The sequence below is a fragment of the Tetrao urogallus genome (genome assembly GCF_951394365.1).
Source record: "Tetrao urogallus genome assembly, chromosome: 5".
Lineage (NCBI taxonomy): Eukaryota > Metazoa > Chordata > Aves > Galliformes > Phasianidae > Tetrao > Tetrao urogallus.
This window is the reverse complement of record NC_136818.1, coordinates 51,586,306-51,601,795: the sequence shown is the minus strand read 5'-3', so window position 1 is coordinate 51,601,795 and position 15,490 is coordinate 51,586,306. Positions and strand designations below refer to the sequence as shown.

At 55.4% G+C, this 15,490-nt stretch overlaps 4 protein-coding genes across 5 annotated transcripts; 2 read left to right on the top strand and 2 right to left on the bottom strand.

Annotated features, from left to right (window-relative positions):
- Positions 1–421: 421 nt before the first annotated feature.
- On the top strand, positions 422–3,963 carry ENTPD7 (ectonucleoside triphosphate diphosphohydrolase 7; the record flags this gene model as incomplete). Its single annotated transcript, XM_079535926.1, has 12 exons — positions 422–429; positions 502–675; positions 751–956; positions 1,026–1,176; positions 1,286–1,389; positions 1,514–1,570; positions 1,715–1,863; positions 1,937–2,103; positions 2,809–3,133; positions 3,223–3,308; positions 3,428–3,589; positions 3,747–3,963. The coding sequence occupies 12 exons, from the start codon at positions 422–424 to the stop codon at positions 3,961–3,963; spliced, it is 1,806 nt and encodes a 601-aa protein (XP_079392052.1).
- A 2,319-nt stretch (positions 3,964–6,282) lies between these two features.
- ATP6V0E2 (ATPase H+ transporting V0 subunit e2) lies at positions 6,283–6,785 on the bottom strand (the record flags this gene model as incomplete). Its single annotated transcript, XM_079536211.1, has 3 exons — positions 6,283–6,376; positions 6,545–6,592; positions 6,682–6,785. 3 exons carry the CDS (start codon positions 6,783–6,785, stop codon positions 6,283–6,285), a joined length of 246 nt encoding a protein of 81 aa, XP_079392337.1.
- Positions 6,786–7,078: 293 nt separating this feature from the next.
- On the bottom strand, positions 7,079–10,870 carry COX15 (cytochrome c oxidase assembly homolog COX15; the record flags this gene model as incomplete). Its single annotated transcript, XM_079536369.1, has 8 exons — positions 7,079–7,235; positions 7,498–7,611; positions 8,554–8,708; positions 9,003–9,084; positions 9,542–9,709; positions 9,998–10,184; positions 10,413–10,535; positions 10,680–10,870. The coding sequence occupies 8 exons, from the start codon at positions 10,868–10,870 to the stop codon at positions 7,104–7,106; spliced, it is 1,152 nt and encodes a 383-aa protein (XP_079392495.1). The 3' UTR covers positions 7,079–7,103.
- Positions 10,871–10,944: 74 nt separating this feature from the next.
- CUTC (cutC copper transporter) lies at positions 10,945–14,302 on the top strand (the record flags this gene model as incomplete). Of its 2 annotated transcripts, XM_079536592.1 has the most annotated exons (9): positions 10,945–11,005; positions 11,293–11,364; positions 11,439–11,498; positions 11,621–11,830; positions 12,245–12,280; positions 12,668–12,801; positions 13,097–13,124; positions 13,498–13,603; positions 14,191–14,302. In XM_079536592.1, 9 exons carry the CDS (start codon positions 10,945–10,947, stop codon positions 14,300–14,302), a joined length of 819 nt encoding a protein of 272 aa, XP_079392718.1. The 2 variants fall into 2 exon arrangements, with proteins under 2 accessions (XP_079392718.1, XP_079392719.1); XM_079536593.1 differs by lacking the exons at positions 10,945–11,005; positions 13,097–13,124; positions 14,191–14,302 and having other exon boundaries at positions 11,295–11,364; positions 13,498–13,596.
- Positions 14,303–15,490: the final 1,188 nt, after the last annotated feature.

The window sequence follows — 15,490 nt, the reverse complement described above, 5'->3', positions numbered from 1 at the left end:
CCCTCCGAGCGGGGTTGGAGCGACGCCATTGGCTGCTTCGTCCGTCACTCGAGGCCTCGGCGCGTGCTGTTTATTTGGAAGGCTGCGATTGGCTCGGCGCGGGTGGTGACGGGAGGGAGGAAGTCGGTGGGTGATGTCACGCGGCGCCCCTCGGTCGCGGAAGACGGGGCTCAGTCAGGTGCGGCTTTCGGCCGCCGGGGGGCGCTGATTGGCTGCATGGGCGAGGCAGCCCAGCAGCTTGGTTTGCCTTGCGGGGACGCCGATTGGACTAAGCGGCGGGTTGGGGGCGGAGCGCTGCGAGAGGCTGGGGCCCGCTATTGGTGGCCGGGAGGAGAGGCGCTGGGTGACGTGGCTGCGGGTACCGGCAGCGGGTGCCGGTGTCGGCGGCGCGGGGCGATGCGCGGGCGGGCGGTGGAAGCACATGGCCAGGTGAGCGCGGCCGGGCCGTCCCAGTCCGGTCCCCGTGCGGTCTGATCTCTGAGCCGTGCCTTGTTCCCGCAGGATCGCCGCCCCTTGCCCGCCGTGCCGCTCGGCCGTGTCCTACGGTTTCCCGGCTCTGCGGAATCGCCCGGCGGCGCTGGGGCTGGCTGTGGCCGCGGGGCTGCTGCTGTTGCTGGCGGCCGCTGGGCCCCGCCGCCGGGCCTCGCCGCGCCGTGACGCCCGGCGGGACGAGAGGTGAGCGGGGACGGGGTGGCGGGGACTCCGGGCCCGGTACAGGCGTCGCTGAGCGGGCCCGGTCCCCACGCGCAGGTACCTGGCGCGGATGGAGGAGCTGGCGGCCACCGACACGGAGGACGCGTCGCTGAGCTACGGGGTAGTGGTGGACTGCGGCAGCAGCGGCTCCCGGGTGTTCGTCTACGTGTGGCCGCCACACAACGGGCACCCGCACGACCTGCTGGACATCCGGCAGATGCGGGACCGCAGCAGCCGCCCCGTGGTCATGAAGGTTAAACCCGGTGAGTGCGGCACCGAGCCCCGCTAATGGGTGGCGGCGCCGGGCCGGTCGGTGACAACCATCCACACAGGCATCTCGGTGGCAGCGGCGGCCCCGGAGCGAGCCACGGCCTACCTGCGGCCCCTGCTGCGCTTCGCGGCCGCACACGTGCCAGCGGGAAAGCACAAGGAGACGCCGCTGTATGTCCTGTGCACGGCCGGCATGCGGCTGCTGCCTGAGAGGTGAGCACGGGGTGATGGGCAGGGAGGATTTGGCAAAGCTGCGAGATTCTGCTTTCTGCTGCTCTTGTCCTGACAAGGAGCATCTCCCAGAGGTCACTGTGCCCCTCAGGCTGCAAGCTGCCATCCTGGAGAACCTGGTGAAAAACGTGCCCCTGGAGTTCGATTTCCTCTTCTCCAAATCGCATGCTGAAGTCATTTCAGGGAAGCAGGAAGGTGGGAAACGCTGCCCTGTCCTGTCCTCCCTAGCAGGGAGCACACAGGGCTGCCGGCATCGCGTGGAGCCTATGTAGGATCATTTGTGCTTTGCCTTAAGGCAAAATCTTTCTGTCGTGCCCAGGTGTCTACGCTTGGATCGGAATCAACTTTGTGCTGGGACGGTTTGATCATGAGGATGGTGAGTCCAGCTGCTTGCACAGCAGCAGTGGGGAAGGCAGCATGCAGCCCTTTGGCCCTCAGTTCCTATGTGCGAGGGGCGTTGGGAGGTACCAGTAAAGGAATGCCCCCCAGCCCCTCGCTGACACACTGCTGCGGGTTGCAGAGGAGGCTGCAGTTGTCACTGTAGCGCTGGGAGACCAGGTGGAGTCCTTGGTACGGAGACGAACAGTTGGGATCCTAGACATGGGGGGGGCCTCTCTGCAGATCGCCTATGAGGTGCCTGGCTCCGGAGCCTTTTCATCCCCGCAGCAGGTGTGTGTTGGGCAAGTGGCTGGCACTGAGAGCCGCCCAACGTTCACCACTGATGGTGGTCTCCTGTACCCAGGAGGAGGCTGCCAAGAGCTTACTGGCAGAGTTCAACCTGGGCTGTGACGTGCAGCACACCAGCCATGTGTATCGCGTCTACGTCAACACCTTCCTGGGCTTCGGAGGCAACTTTGCTCGGCAGCGCTATGAAGAGCTTGTGCTGAACCAGACCTATGTGCACAACCGGTATCGCTGCCCTGCCTCGGGCTGCCCTGGCATTGCACAACAGCACCGGCTCCTTTGTGCCACCCTCACCCCATTGGATTTTCCCCAAGAGCCACCTGTGGTTGATAACAGCTGCTACAGCCACGCTGGCAGCAGCTGGGTGCAGCAGGTGCTTGGGCTGGGACGTGGCACAATGGCATTGCCCTTGTCAGAGCCCTGCAGGCATTATCAGTACCAATGCTTGTCACCTTTCCCCTGCCAGCACTACAGGGACTCCCCTACAGCAGCTTCTGGTTTTCCCTGCTCTGGCTTTCCCTCCTTCAGCACTGGCTCATCCAGCACATCTTTCCACTGCATTCTCACCTCCACTTGTCTCCTGCCTTATTTCCTGAAGCTGTTCCCAGACTTGCAGAGATTCAGAGCCCAGGTACTCCCATGCTGGGAGAAGATCCTGCCACCACATGACCTGGGGTCTCCATGGGGGCGCAGGCCCCCACAGGTTGGTGGGAACAGACTGTAACCCCATAGCACCCATCAGGTGCTCAGGGCTTGTGGCTACAGATCTGGAGAGCTTAGCTTCAGCAGGAGTTGGTTGGGTGATTCTCAGGACCACGAGTGTACAAGGGGACAGGGCCTTGCAGTGGTATTAGGAGCACTAGCTAATATTTTTGTGGGTGCTACAGTACCCCATGTGCAGTGACCTTTCTTTCCTGACTTGCTTTACAGCTTGCATAGCCAGCAGACAGGGCTGAGCCCTGAGACTCCCTTCCTGGACCCCTGCCTGCCCGTGGGACTGGAAGACACAATTACAAGGGGCAGCCAAACATTGTATGTCCGTGGGCGAGGGGACTGGCAGGCCTGTGCTCTGCTGCTGCACCCACTTCTGGCGGGGTCCAACAGCAGCCAGGACTCTCTGACTGGGGCCTACAAAGCACCCATCGACTTCAGCAACAGTGAGTTTTATGGCTTCTCTGAGTTCTTCTACTGCACTGAGGATGTGCTGCGCCTAGGGGGCCGCTACAGTGCCCGTACCTTCATCTCTGCTGCCCAGGTGAGCACTGTTCTAGACCACGGGGTCTCACCATGCTGGGAGGGATCTGGGGTCGTTCCCTTGCTTTGAACTGAAACTTCTTTCCCAAGGAATATTGCAGCCAGAGATGGGAGGTGCTGACCCAGCGCTTCCAGAGTGGCCTGTACTCAGCACATGCAGATGAGCATCGCCTCAAGTAAGGGACCAGGGATATACCTCCTGGGGGCTCACTGATAGGAGTGGCTGTGGTAGGCTCTGTCTTGGGCTCGGACCCTGCAGTAGCACCCAGCTGATGTTCCTGTGCGCTGCCTGCAGGTATCAGTGCTTCAAGTCTGCCTGGATGTACCAAGTCCTTCACCAGGGCTTCCACTTCCCCCTGGACTACCCCAGCCTGCACACAGCCCAGCTGGTGTATGACCGTGAGGTGCAGTGGACGCTGGGAGCCATCCTCTACAAGACACGCTTTCTGCCACTCAGGTAACACAGGAAGGAGCATTAGCTCCAGGACTTGTAGCCTAGCTGGAAGGGGATGTGCAGCAGTTACTGCACAAAGCTCTGCCATCCTTAGAGAGCAGCAGCTACAGCCTGTGGTACGTGTGCCAATCATGCCTGGTTCTACCTCTCCTCTCCACAGGGATTTCCGGCAAGAGAGCAGCCGGCAAGCACACACCTCCTGGCTGCGCCTTTCTTTTGTCTACAACCACTATCTCTTCTTTGCCTGCATCCTGGTTGTAGGGCTGGCTATAGTCCTCTACCTCTTGCGGCTGCGCCGCATCCACCGCCGGCAGCTGGACCTGCTCTGGCTGGACAAGGTAGTGCTGCTGCCCCCAGGCCAGGGGGACTTGCCATGATATCAGTGGGACAGTCACTGACCAGTTGCACCAGCAGAACCAGGACTGAATGCCAGCCAGGTCTCCAAGAACTTGGACTCTTTCCTGAGGACCATCTCAACTCTGTACTCTGTTATCTGTATGTCAGAACTACAGGCCACATGGCTGAGGCTGTTGTGGACATTGGAACCAGCCTCTCTGCCACACCCCAGTCCTAATCTTTGTTTCTTGGCCTCTGACCTTTGCTTTGCTGCGCAGAGTAAAGAAAAACCCTTTACTGGCAGCACTCACACTGCAGCCCTTGCTGGGCCCTCAGAGCAGAAGACATTACTGAGGCAGCCAGCTCTGGGCTGTGGCCTGAAGCCCCAGGCCATCCTACTGCTTAGCCACCAGTTTGCAGAGCAGGCTGGCAAAGTGCTGTAGCTTATCAGTGCCTGGTGTGGTCTTCCCATAGTCTTGGCACGGGTTCCATGAACCAGGCAAGCAGCAGGCTCCACTGAGCTGTTCTGCCAGGCCTGAGCCCACTCATAACATTCCCTGTCACAGTGAAGGGTCCTGCTGTGTGCCATGTGTTCCTCTGACACTCCCAGGCCATGCCTAAGGGGCAGCACTGAGGGCGCAGGGAACATTTTGTAAGGCTACGTTTCCTTTTAGTTGTTCCCTCCTAAGTGCGCTCCCTCTGTGGCATCCCACAAGCTAATCCAGCACTAAGTGCAAGGACCAGTGGTTCTTTCCCCCTTAGTTCAGGCTGAGCCTGCCTGTGGGGAAGTCACCTCTCTGTAGCTATGCATCCCTCCATGCATGGCCTTCATCTTCTAGGCCTGGAGCCCCAATTCCCCTAATCAAGTTCTTCACTTTATACTTGAAATCATCTGTTACCATTCCTGAAGCAATAAAAAAAACCTTTGAGCCAACCAGCAGTTGTCTTGCTTTTGAGTGAGCACCAACCCAGCAGCAGCAGCTCACGGCTGGGAGCCTGACTGCTGCCTGTACCCTTCTGCTTAGTAGTGCTCCATGCTGCTGGGTCTTGCAGGTGGTATGCAGCAGCACTGCTTTCTTGGCAGATGGTGCTTTCTGCACAACTGAGTTCAGTAATTGAGCCAGTGGTAGCAAGGGAAACTGACCCTCCTGAACTGTGTATCTAGGGATCCCACACTCCCTAAGAAAAAACAGTTGAGCTGTCCCTACAAGGCTCTGGAAGGTGTAGCTCCCTATTTGTTTGTTTCTTTTTTAAACCTTATTCACACCCCAGCTTTAAGGAACTGCTAGAACAGGGCAGAAGGCAGGACATGGGCAACAGGCCTCCAAGCTGCTACAGCTTCTGCACAGCCACGGAGATGGCCCAGAGCAGCTCAAGGCACAGCTGCCTATCAGTCTCCCTCTGGGACACGCTGCTACTTATCTGTGACCCTGACTTCAAAGGGCTGTACAGGTGGCGTCCAAGGTACCTTTACCCCCAGGTAAAGCCCTGCACACGTGATGCCAACCTCTTTATAACAGCTGTTGATCTGTCTTATTCTCACTGCAGGAGCAGGATTAGAAGTAAAGGTGGGAAAAGAAAAAAAACAAACAACACGAAGCCCAGAATTCCTCAGCCTCCAAGCAGCAAGGGACCCTGCTTCCAGCATCACTTACTAGAAAAAAATATTTATTTCCACAACACACGGTTAGCAAACACAGACAAATACAAATAAATAAATAATGCCAATAAATTATCTGATAAATAAGGGGCAGACCTAAGACAACTCAATATTTTGTTCTTGGAGTGTAGACACGAGAGGGATGGTGGTACCTACATACTACTGCAGCACCCTCACTGCAGAGGTGGGAGATGACACAGTCTCAGGCTGGGCACACTGCTGACTAGGAGCCCCTGCCCAAGACCCCAGCACCTCCCTCACATCCATGGCAGCCTGTCTCCTCCAACAGGCTCAGCCTACCCTTCTCCCAGCTACAGCTAGAGCCTGTCTTAGCAAGGACCACCCCCTGCCAAGCAGGGACCGGTCACGTGCAGGGTGCCACAGGGCCCACGTTGCAGCAGGGACACTGCCGGCCAACAGCGTGGGCCCAGCCAGCGCTGGGCTGCAGTGCTTGAAGTGCACCGGGGGAATGGCTCCAGTCCCTGGCTCAGCACCTCTGGGAACTGCCTGGTATGGGAGGGAAGATGCTCGAACAGCAAGAGCTGGAAGAAGGAGAAAGGGGGAGATGTTAGCACAGAGCTGCACCGGCGGCCCCACGCTGCGCTCAGCGCTCCATAGCCGCGATGTGCCGGAGCCAAAGCAGCTCCCCCCCAGCTCTGCCCACTCACGGTAATGGCGGGTCTCCAGGCTGCTGCCGGGGTCACTCCCAGAGGAAGCGCACGTACCAGATGGTCTCGTTCTTCAGCTGCGGCCCGAAAAGGGGGTTGGCCTGGGCCAGGATAGCGATGAGCCAGCTGCAAGGGACGCGAGCGTGAGCCCCGGCGGCACGGGAAGGGCCCAGCGGGGCCCGGGGCCCGACGTCCGCCCCGAGGCGGGGCCCACCCGCCCGCTGGAGGCCGGCCGCGGTCAGCAGGCCCGGGAGGCCGCGCGGGGGTCGGGACGGAGCGGGGCCGGGTACTCACAAGAGGTAGCAGCACACAGCCGTGGTGACCAGCATCGTGATGATCACCCTGCGGGCGGAGACACCGTCACGAGGGAAGGCTTCGCCGCGGCCCTTCCCTTCCCTCCCCTCCCCTCCGGCCCGGCCGGCCGTACTCACCCGCGGTTGGGCCCCTTGGGCACGAACCACGGGGCGGCGATGCCCACCAGGCCCCAGAAGGCCGAGAAGAGGACGATGGGCAGCGCGAAGCTGTGCGCCGTCATGGCCGCTCCCGCCGCCGCTCACCCGCACCCACCGCTCGGGATAAAGTCCCGCCCACTGCCGCGGGCGGCGGCCAATCCGCGTAGAGAGCGCGGCGCGCTGACCGCCCTGCCGCCTCCTATTGACGGACGGGCGCTTAGACCGCCTCACCGGCAGGGGGCGCCGCAGCGCGGCATCAGCCCGAACCTGACCGCCCTCCCCCTCACCTCGCTCCGCAAGCACACACACACCGGCAGCTCCATAAAACTCCTTTATGTTACATGGCGGGAACGCACCGCGCACCGTCGCCGCCGGGAGGTCGAGCAGCTGAGGCCCGCGGGTCACTTGGGCACGCGCCGCAGCTCGCTCATGAGCCACAGCGCCGCGCTGAGCAGCGCCAGGGAGCCCGACTGGTGCGTGGCGGCCAGCAGCGTGGGGACGTAGAGCAGCAGCGTGCTGATGCCCAGGCACACCTGCGGGAAGGGAGGAGGGTCAGCACGGCTGTGGCTGCACGCTGCCCAAAGCGTGAGGTGAGCAAGCCCAAGGACAGGCCTCCAGCCTTCATGTGGGGCTGTAGCGCTCCGGCTCCCAGCTCCAGCCTCAGGGAGTGCAGATCATGCACTGCTTCCATGTCAAGGCAGCCTCCCAGCTCTTGTCTTGTGGATGTGCTGTGAAGGACTAGGAAAAAAAACTGAACAGAACAGGAAAAAAAAATAAAATATAAAAGGACAGTACCTGCACCCAAGCCACTGCCAGTAAGGATGTCACTGCCATCCTGGTCCTGTGAGGGAGGGAGATCTTCCGTGAGAAGAAGTACAGTGCTGTGACGGCTGTGACTGAGGCAACTCCCTAAAAACGGAAGAGATAGAACAGAGAAACAACCACCCTTCGTGAGAAGTTGAAAGGAAATCGGCCAGATATCTTTGACTGCACCTTCCATGCAATAAAACATTGCTCACTGAACTTACTTAACTTTAGAAACATGTTAATGGCCACCATCACATGCTGCAGATTCCATGCCCCAACCAGTTAACAGCCCTAAAAATATAAGCTATGTTCCATTTTCTGAATGAATGCCTTGCTTTCCCAATAGCTTTTCCTTATTTATTCTGTTTGATAGGAATTGTTTCTGCCTCCTTCCCACCTGTCACCTTGGCAGTGAAAGGTGGAAGCTGTCAGCTGGAATCCTGATCTCGTTTTCGGTACCCAGCTATAGCTTACCATCATCATCTCATTGCACAGATCACCTCACAAGTCCCCTACCAAAACTCTTTATCTTTCCATTTTATCTTATCAAGCTATGGCTTGGTCCAAAGTAATGTCAGCAGTGCTGTTTAATATCCAAATTGCTCTAACTAGCTGAGATTTCTTTCACAGGGCACTACTGGTGTAAAGGAACTTAAGTTCTAGAGGAAATGTCACTGTTGAGTGGTGTCTGCTTTCAAGTTTTATTTCAGGCAACATCCTCAGACATTTCCATTGCAAAGGCTACCCTGATTTGTAGCATGTGGAAAATGAGACACAAAGAAATGACGTCTGTAACTCGGACAGGAGGAAGACATCCTTAAGGAAGAAAACCACATTAAAAAAAAAAAAAAAAAAAAAAAAAAAAAAAAAAGAAATGAGTGCTAACCTTCCTCTTTCTTCAGAAACAAATTGGTAACAAAGCTCTCAGGACCTTGGACACTCTGTATATCACTCATGCTGACAGAACCATAGCCTGAAGATGACAGTTTGGATGTAGGAGGCAACCAGGAGGAAGCTTAGACATAGCAGGAAGACAGCACTTACCAAGATCCTGTGATCAAACTGTACAGTTGTAGGATTCTCAAAGATATTTCTCAGGGTTGGGGAGAAGGCGAGAAGATCATCTGGGATCCAGCGTTCCCCCATTTTGGGGAAGGAATTGTACACAAGGCCAGCATCCAGCCCTGCCACAAAGGCACCTGCAATTCCAGAGCAGAGAACAAGACTAATGAACTGGGTACAGGTCTTACATGCAACCTCACTCAAGAACTCAGCTCGATCCCAAATTTCTTTTGCATTATGTACAGAGATCTCACAACAGTATGCATACTGCTCAGCACATCTCCACCGGCTCAAGAGACCAGTAAGAGAAGGTCTTAAATAAGCTAACTGAAAGTTCACACAGAGAAAGTGATAGGGCTTCTCGCACTCCCCAGCAGATCAGAAGAAAAGCAGTGTAGAGAGAGATGAGCCACAAGACAGGACAGCATTACCTGAAAGAGCTGTAAGAAAAATGAGAGCTGTTGTGCCATGAGCAAAGTGCCTCAGCCGAAGCAGCTGACGTGTCTCAGGCAACTGTAAAACAAAAAATGAACTGCAGTAAAAAATTCCAGTGCTGTTTACAACAGGTAAAAAAGGCTTTATTTACATATTCAGGCTAATGGTTTGCCAAGTATTTCATGAACAATTGAGTCCAACCCTGTGCAGAAACTGAAGTGGCCGCTGGGAACTTACTATAAGAAATAATTGAACCTGGCAGGCAGGCTCCTGCCTGAACTTGCATGAACGCTTGAGACTAATCACTGTTCAGTGGAACAACAAAGTCAAATCCAGCATCTCATAATTGTTGCAGAATACAACAGTTCAGAAGAAGCTAAATAAGAAGTTTCTATAAACTTCTAGTGGTGTTAAGATCACAGTCAGAAATAGGATAAAATGGAAGTAACCATTATCCTCCACACATTTCCTTTACCCCCAACCCTCTGTGTTTTACACTATGCTGTGCCTGGACTCCTGACACATCACTTTGTACCTGGTGTCGTGGAAGCAGCAAAGACAGCCCCGTCCACAGACTGGCAGAATAAAGAACCAGTGCAGAGCCAAGGTGTGCTGCGAGGCGGTACTGGCTGACCCGAGGAATATCATAGGAATCTGGCTTCTCTTCCAGTCCACTCTTTACCATGTACCAACCCAGTAGACCCTGACACAACAAGAAAAGGTAAGAGCCAGCTCCCCTATCCCATGCGTCAGTAAGAGGAGCCAAGGGCAGCCCTTCACATTTGCCTTAGCACAGACAGGGCAGCAACAATCTCTGATTTTAGCAAATCAGAGAAACGTTAAAGTCAAAACAATTTGTTTCTTCCATCTCCAATCTTCTTCTATCTATCAGCACTGTCACACCCCACCCAAACTTTCACAAATTTGTCTCTCAACAATCAGGAGATACGGAACACACTGCAGCTATTCCCTGCAGCTGCACAGCTCTCACCTGGAAGCACACAAGCCCACAGAGCGCAAGCACACGGCCCTTCATGGGGCGGCTGAGCCAGCCCTTCCTCCAGAAGTAGGCAGCAGGAAGGATGTAGGCCAAGCCCACCACACGGCCCCACATACGGTGTGAGTACTCCATGTACCAAATGAACTTGAACTCTGTCAGAGTCATGTCATGATTCAGACTGTGAGGGGTGTAAAAACAAAGAGTGGTATAAGGCAGTGCTACTGTCCTGCTTCATGCTTCCCATAGTGATGGATGAGGGACAGGAGGGGGACTGCCTGCAATCGCTACCAGATGCGCTGTGTGCTTCGCTCAGTGTTAGGGAATGTTTCTATTTGCATGAGATGCTCATGCTGCCTGTTTGCAGGACCAGTGCCCCCAGCCCACTGCCCCACCTCTGAGCGCTCACATTTTGAACTCTGGGAACTGTTGGTACTTCTGGAATTCCGCTTCCCACTCCTGCTGCGTCCCGGGGGGTTTCATTTCCTTCACCAAGTGCCAGTCCACCATGGATAGGCCGGATTCTGTCAGCCTGCAGGCAGACAGAAGCAGCACAGCTCACTCCACAGAACCGAGAGCCGCTGGGTGCAGCAGACAACCCTTAAGCTGAGAGCTAGAAACGGGGAGCTAGGGAGGACCGACGGACAAAACAATACGGCCGGGTCCCCGCTCTCACCTGGTGACGCCGCCCAGTACTACGGCACCCGCCACAGCGCCGCTGCAGGCGAGCAGCCATCGTCCGACAGCGGGCGGGACAGCGGGGGCCGGCCGCTGCGGGAGGCAGCGGCGCGGAGGCCGGCGGAGAGGAACGAGCGAGAGGCCGGGACGGAAGAACCGCCCGCCTCCGCCACACAGCACCCGCAGCATCCCGAGCGAGCCCGGAAGCGGCGGCCGCCTAGCGGAAGCGAGATGAGCGCTTCCGGCCACCTCCGGGCGTCACCATGACAATTCCGCGGCACGTGACCCAGAGCCAGCAGCGACCCCCGCGCGCTGCCAGCGCAGGTGAAGGCGCGTGAGACGGGGGCGGGGCCCCGGGCCGGGGCGGGGGTGGGGCTGCGGCGGAGGGAGGCGGGGCTCGGCCCGGACACGGCGCATCGGCCTCGCCCCCTCGCGGCCCGGGGCCGGTGACGAAGGGCGCGGGGCTCCGGGCCGCGAGGGGGCGAGGCCGGATGCCGAACGCGGGGGGCGGGGCCTGAGGCGGAAGCGGGCGGGGAAGCTCGACGGGAGGTCGCGAGGCAGCCGGGGACCGCCATGGGCCGAGCCGGGCCGACCGTGTCGTTCCTTCCTAGGCATGGACGATGGCTTCCTTATGGAGGTGTGCGTGGACTCAGTGGAGTCTGCCGTCAACGCGGAGCGTGGAGGTGAGGCCCGAGGCCCGGTCCGGTTGGCGGGAGCGGGGTGAGGGCCGAGGTCAGGTGTGACCGCCTCTCCGCAGGTGCCGGCCGGATCGAGCTGTGCGCGGGCCTGGTGGAGGGAGGAACCACTCCGAGCATGGGTGAGCCGCGCGGCCCCACTCCCCACCGTTCTCGCTGCGTTCTTCTCGAGACGCGCCCCCTGGGGGTGCCGCCAGCCCTTCTGTAAGCCCGTCTCCTCCCCCCGTCCCGTTTCTCCCCCCAGGGCTCCTGCAGGTGGTAAAGCAATGCGTGCGGGTCCCGGTGTTCGTCATGATCCGGCCTCGCGGCGGAGATTTTCTTTACTCAGACCGAGAGGTGGAGGTGATGAAGGCTGACATTCGCCTGGCCAAACTGCACGGTGCGGATGGGCTGGTCTTCGGGGCCCTCACTGAGGATGGACGCATCGATACGGAGCTCTGCACGGCGTTGCTGGGTGAGAATCCCTGCTTGTAAACGTTGCTCTAAGCGCCGCCTGATTTCTTTGCTGTCACCAGGAATGGTAGCTTCGTGCTGGGCTGTCTCACCGTAACTGTAGAATGCACAGCATTGGGTTCCATAGTCTGCAGGTCTTGTTTGCGTCCTTGCTCTTTCTATCCAGTGGAGCCCTGCAATCAGTATTTCCATTAGTTAGTTTGCATTAGTTAGATAGTATAGGATAGTTACGTTTCTTCTTGTAGAAGGTAAACTGGCTTGCGAACTGCCAGTGTTGAGCACTACTGGTAAAGTTTGCATTGGGCTGACCTAGTACAAAAATTGTAGGTAGTGAAGGAAATCTCATGTGCTTTTCTGGTTCTGACACAAAGGACTCTCTGTAGCAATCCAGGCTGACCATGTCTTCTTATTACAGCTGTTTGCCGGCCCTTGCCAGTCACGTTTCATCGAGGTGAGTCACAGAGTTTGGTGGCCCTGGCAGGGACCAGCTTCTGCCCCACTGACAGAGATTGGGAGCTTGGGGAGTAGCTGGGCCTATTCTGGTGGTTTTTCTATGGAGGGCAAAAAGCTGTGTGTACTATGCTAGAGCTGTAGCTGTGCTGTTTGCCCACGAGAGCTTAGCTTCAGGGGGTCTAAGCTTGGTGGCAATGTTACTGCCTTGCATGGAGTAAAAATGTCCAAAGAGCTGAATGCTGCAGCCCTGCCGTTACTGTGAGGGTGATGTTATAGCTGGGAGCTGTGGCTGAGAGAAGGGACTATGCCGTCTCTCTCCTGGGCTGGAATGGGGACTTGAGCTTGAGCAGTGAGTTATTTCTGAACTGTTCCGTTGGTCTCTCAGCCTTCGACATGGTGCACGACCCTCAGTTGGCACTGGAGACTCTGATTTCTCTGGGGTTTGAGCGGGTATTGACCAGTGGCTGCGACAGCTCAGCACTGGAAGGATTATCCTTGATTAAGAAACTTGCAGAACAGGTAAGTGCTCCCTATATGCCTCTGGGTTACTGTGGCCACTTCTTGGGCACGTTCTTTGTGATAACCCTCATTTCTGTGGGGAAGCTGCTGTCCACAAGTGCTTGCCCCCCACCTCTGGGTTGTCCTTGATCTGACTTCCCAAGTCCTTTGGGCTAGATCCCTGGAGTGAGAATGCAAGAATCATAAGCCACTGTGAATTTCAAGGCTGCGTTACATAAGTTTTCTTTGTTCCCCGTAGTGGCATGTGAGGACTTAGTGCTGTGCCAGTGTCGTTAACAAGTTATTTTTCTTTCAGGCAAAGGGCAGAATTGTCGTAGTGCCAGGTAAAGTTTTTACTTGTCATCTATAACAGGTCTAGTTGCCTCTGGCTCCTCTTGCCCTGGGGTGCAATGTCTGATTGGTTTTTCTGAGCCGCATCCCTTGGAGGGAGGTGTTCCTGCCATGGTGTGAGTAAAGGCTGCAGAACGCTGCAGCTGCTGCTCACTGGAGGATTTGGGGGGCAGTTGTAGATCTGCGGGAGGACGTGAATCAAGTCTTCTCCCATCTCTTCAAGTGCCAGTCTCTCGTCCCAAGGGCTCTTTCCCCTTCTGTGTAGGTGATGCTGGTCCCTTAGGGGATAGATCTCGGGGATAATGTTGGCTATGTGATAGTCCTTTCTATGCTGGATGTGACATAAACAAGGATTCTTCCCACCAGGGGGTGGCATCACAGAGCGCAACCTGCAAAGGATTCTGGAAGGCTCTTCTGCTTCTGAGTTTCACTGCTCTGCTCGCTCAGCACGGGACTCGGGGATGAAGTTCAGGTAACTGATTATTTCTTACTGTTTCTTCGCAAAATTGTACTGGGGGAAATCAGGATTAATACAAATGTAGGTGTGTGGAACAAGTTTAGATTTCAAACAGCTTTCTGTGTGTTAACTGTACTGTCGTGGTTGGGATTGTGTTACTTGGCTCTGTGTTCTGCAGTCTGTGAATCCAGTGGTGCTCATTGTCTGGACACGAGCTCCATGCACAACCAGCTCCTTGGGCCATTTCCTATGCTACTGTTGCCCTAGGTCTTCTGAGTGCACTCCGGTGACACTTGGAGGGTGTGTTCTGATTTAGTTACCTTTGACCTGCAGCACTGATGAATGTGGGTTTTGGAAGGCCCGTGGGATGTGCCTCTCTGAACAGTGATAATGACCACAGGTCTGCACTGGGTTTCTGTAGATGCTGTTTTTTTCTGTCCTCTGTACTGTTCTTTGTTCTGCTTCTGCCTCATCTTTGGTCTGAGTGGTACCAGCAGGTATTCTGACTGCTGCTGACACTGTGGGGGAAATGGTGGGTTTTCATTAATGTCTTCTACCCTTCTGCGTCACCTGCAGAAAGTAACCAGTCATTTTCTATACAGAAATCCCAATGTTGCCATGGGAGCGTCGTTCTCTGCCCCTGAATACTCCATTAAGGTGGCGGATGTGGCTAAAGTGAGGACACTGAATGCCATTGCAAAGAACATTCTGTAGTGGAAAGCACTGTGCTGGAACAAGAGCACCGAGACTCCAGAGTTTTTCCTGCCACGTGGACAGATGTGTACTGCTTCCGTCCTCAGGCTGCGGAGGATGCAAATTAGGTGACAAAGCCTGATGTTTCTTCCCTTGGTTTCCCCTGAGTGACCAGTCCCTGGCCTGGAAACTTATGTTGGCCATTTTAAGTAAAAGGACTCATTCTTGGATGTGATGGCGACAAGCTGCTCAGCTCTTTTTATTTAGAGAGGAAGGGAGCTGAGCAAGTATGGGAGAATGAATTGTGTAGCACTGCATGTGATCATCAAATAAACGCTGCAGCTGCTTCCCTCTTACTCTGTTTTTACTGTGGTTTTTTTTGTTGTTTTTAATTTATTTTGCAGATGGTACTGTGTGCTCCATTTTGCATGGTTTGGTACAGTGTGCTTTGGCATCACTTCTAGATACTGCAAATGGGAAAGTCCACATTAGCTCATCTGTGTAATATGAGGCAATATGTACAGGAGATAGAAACGTTTCCTGAGAACAAAGTAATAGCAAAAAAGCACTCAGTTAAGAACATAACTCAAACCCTAGTTGTGTCTCAGGAGGGCCAAGTGTGAGAGCAGCAGAAGAGAGGTAAGAGTCAGATGAGGGGACGCTGAATTAATCATCCTCGTGCTGCACCAAAAGAGAAAACGATTACATCCAAAATGCCAGGAAGGGAAACAGCCACAGCTGGAAGACAAGGTCTGCTCGTGTCAGCCAGTAGGACAGCTGAGGATTAGAAACCCAGCATCTCTCAGGTAAAGAGAAGCACATCAAAGCTCTTGATACGTAGAGGTGATGAGCCTATGTGGCAAAAAGCTTCTACTACCTGACTGATGGGATGAGCTAGCTATGACCCAACCTGGATAGGGTATATGGTGAGATTCCTTGGGAAGCCGAGGTATTTTTTCTCAGGGAGTTTCCAGGTCCTTTTCCTAACACATCTTCACAAGCATCTCCTTATTCTTCAGACAGTGTGTGAGGGGGAAAGTGCCTATGGGTTTATTGCTGACTAGTCGGAATCAAAACTTAGGCTTCTTTTGGTTTTACCTTAACAGAATCAGATAGTTGAAAACCTATAGCTGAAGACTATAACTTTAGAGCTTCATGTAGGAGAGCGTATCCCCTTTTTCACATGGATCCATCAGAGGTATCGGTGTC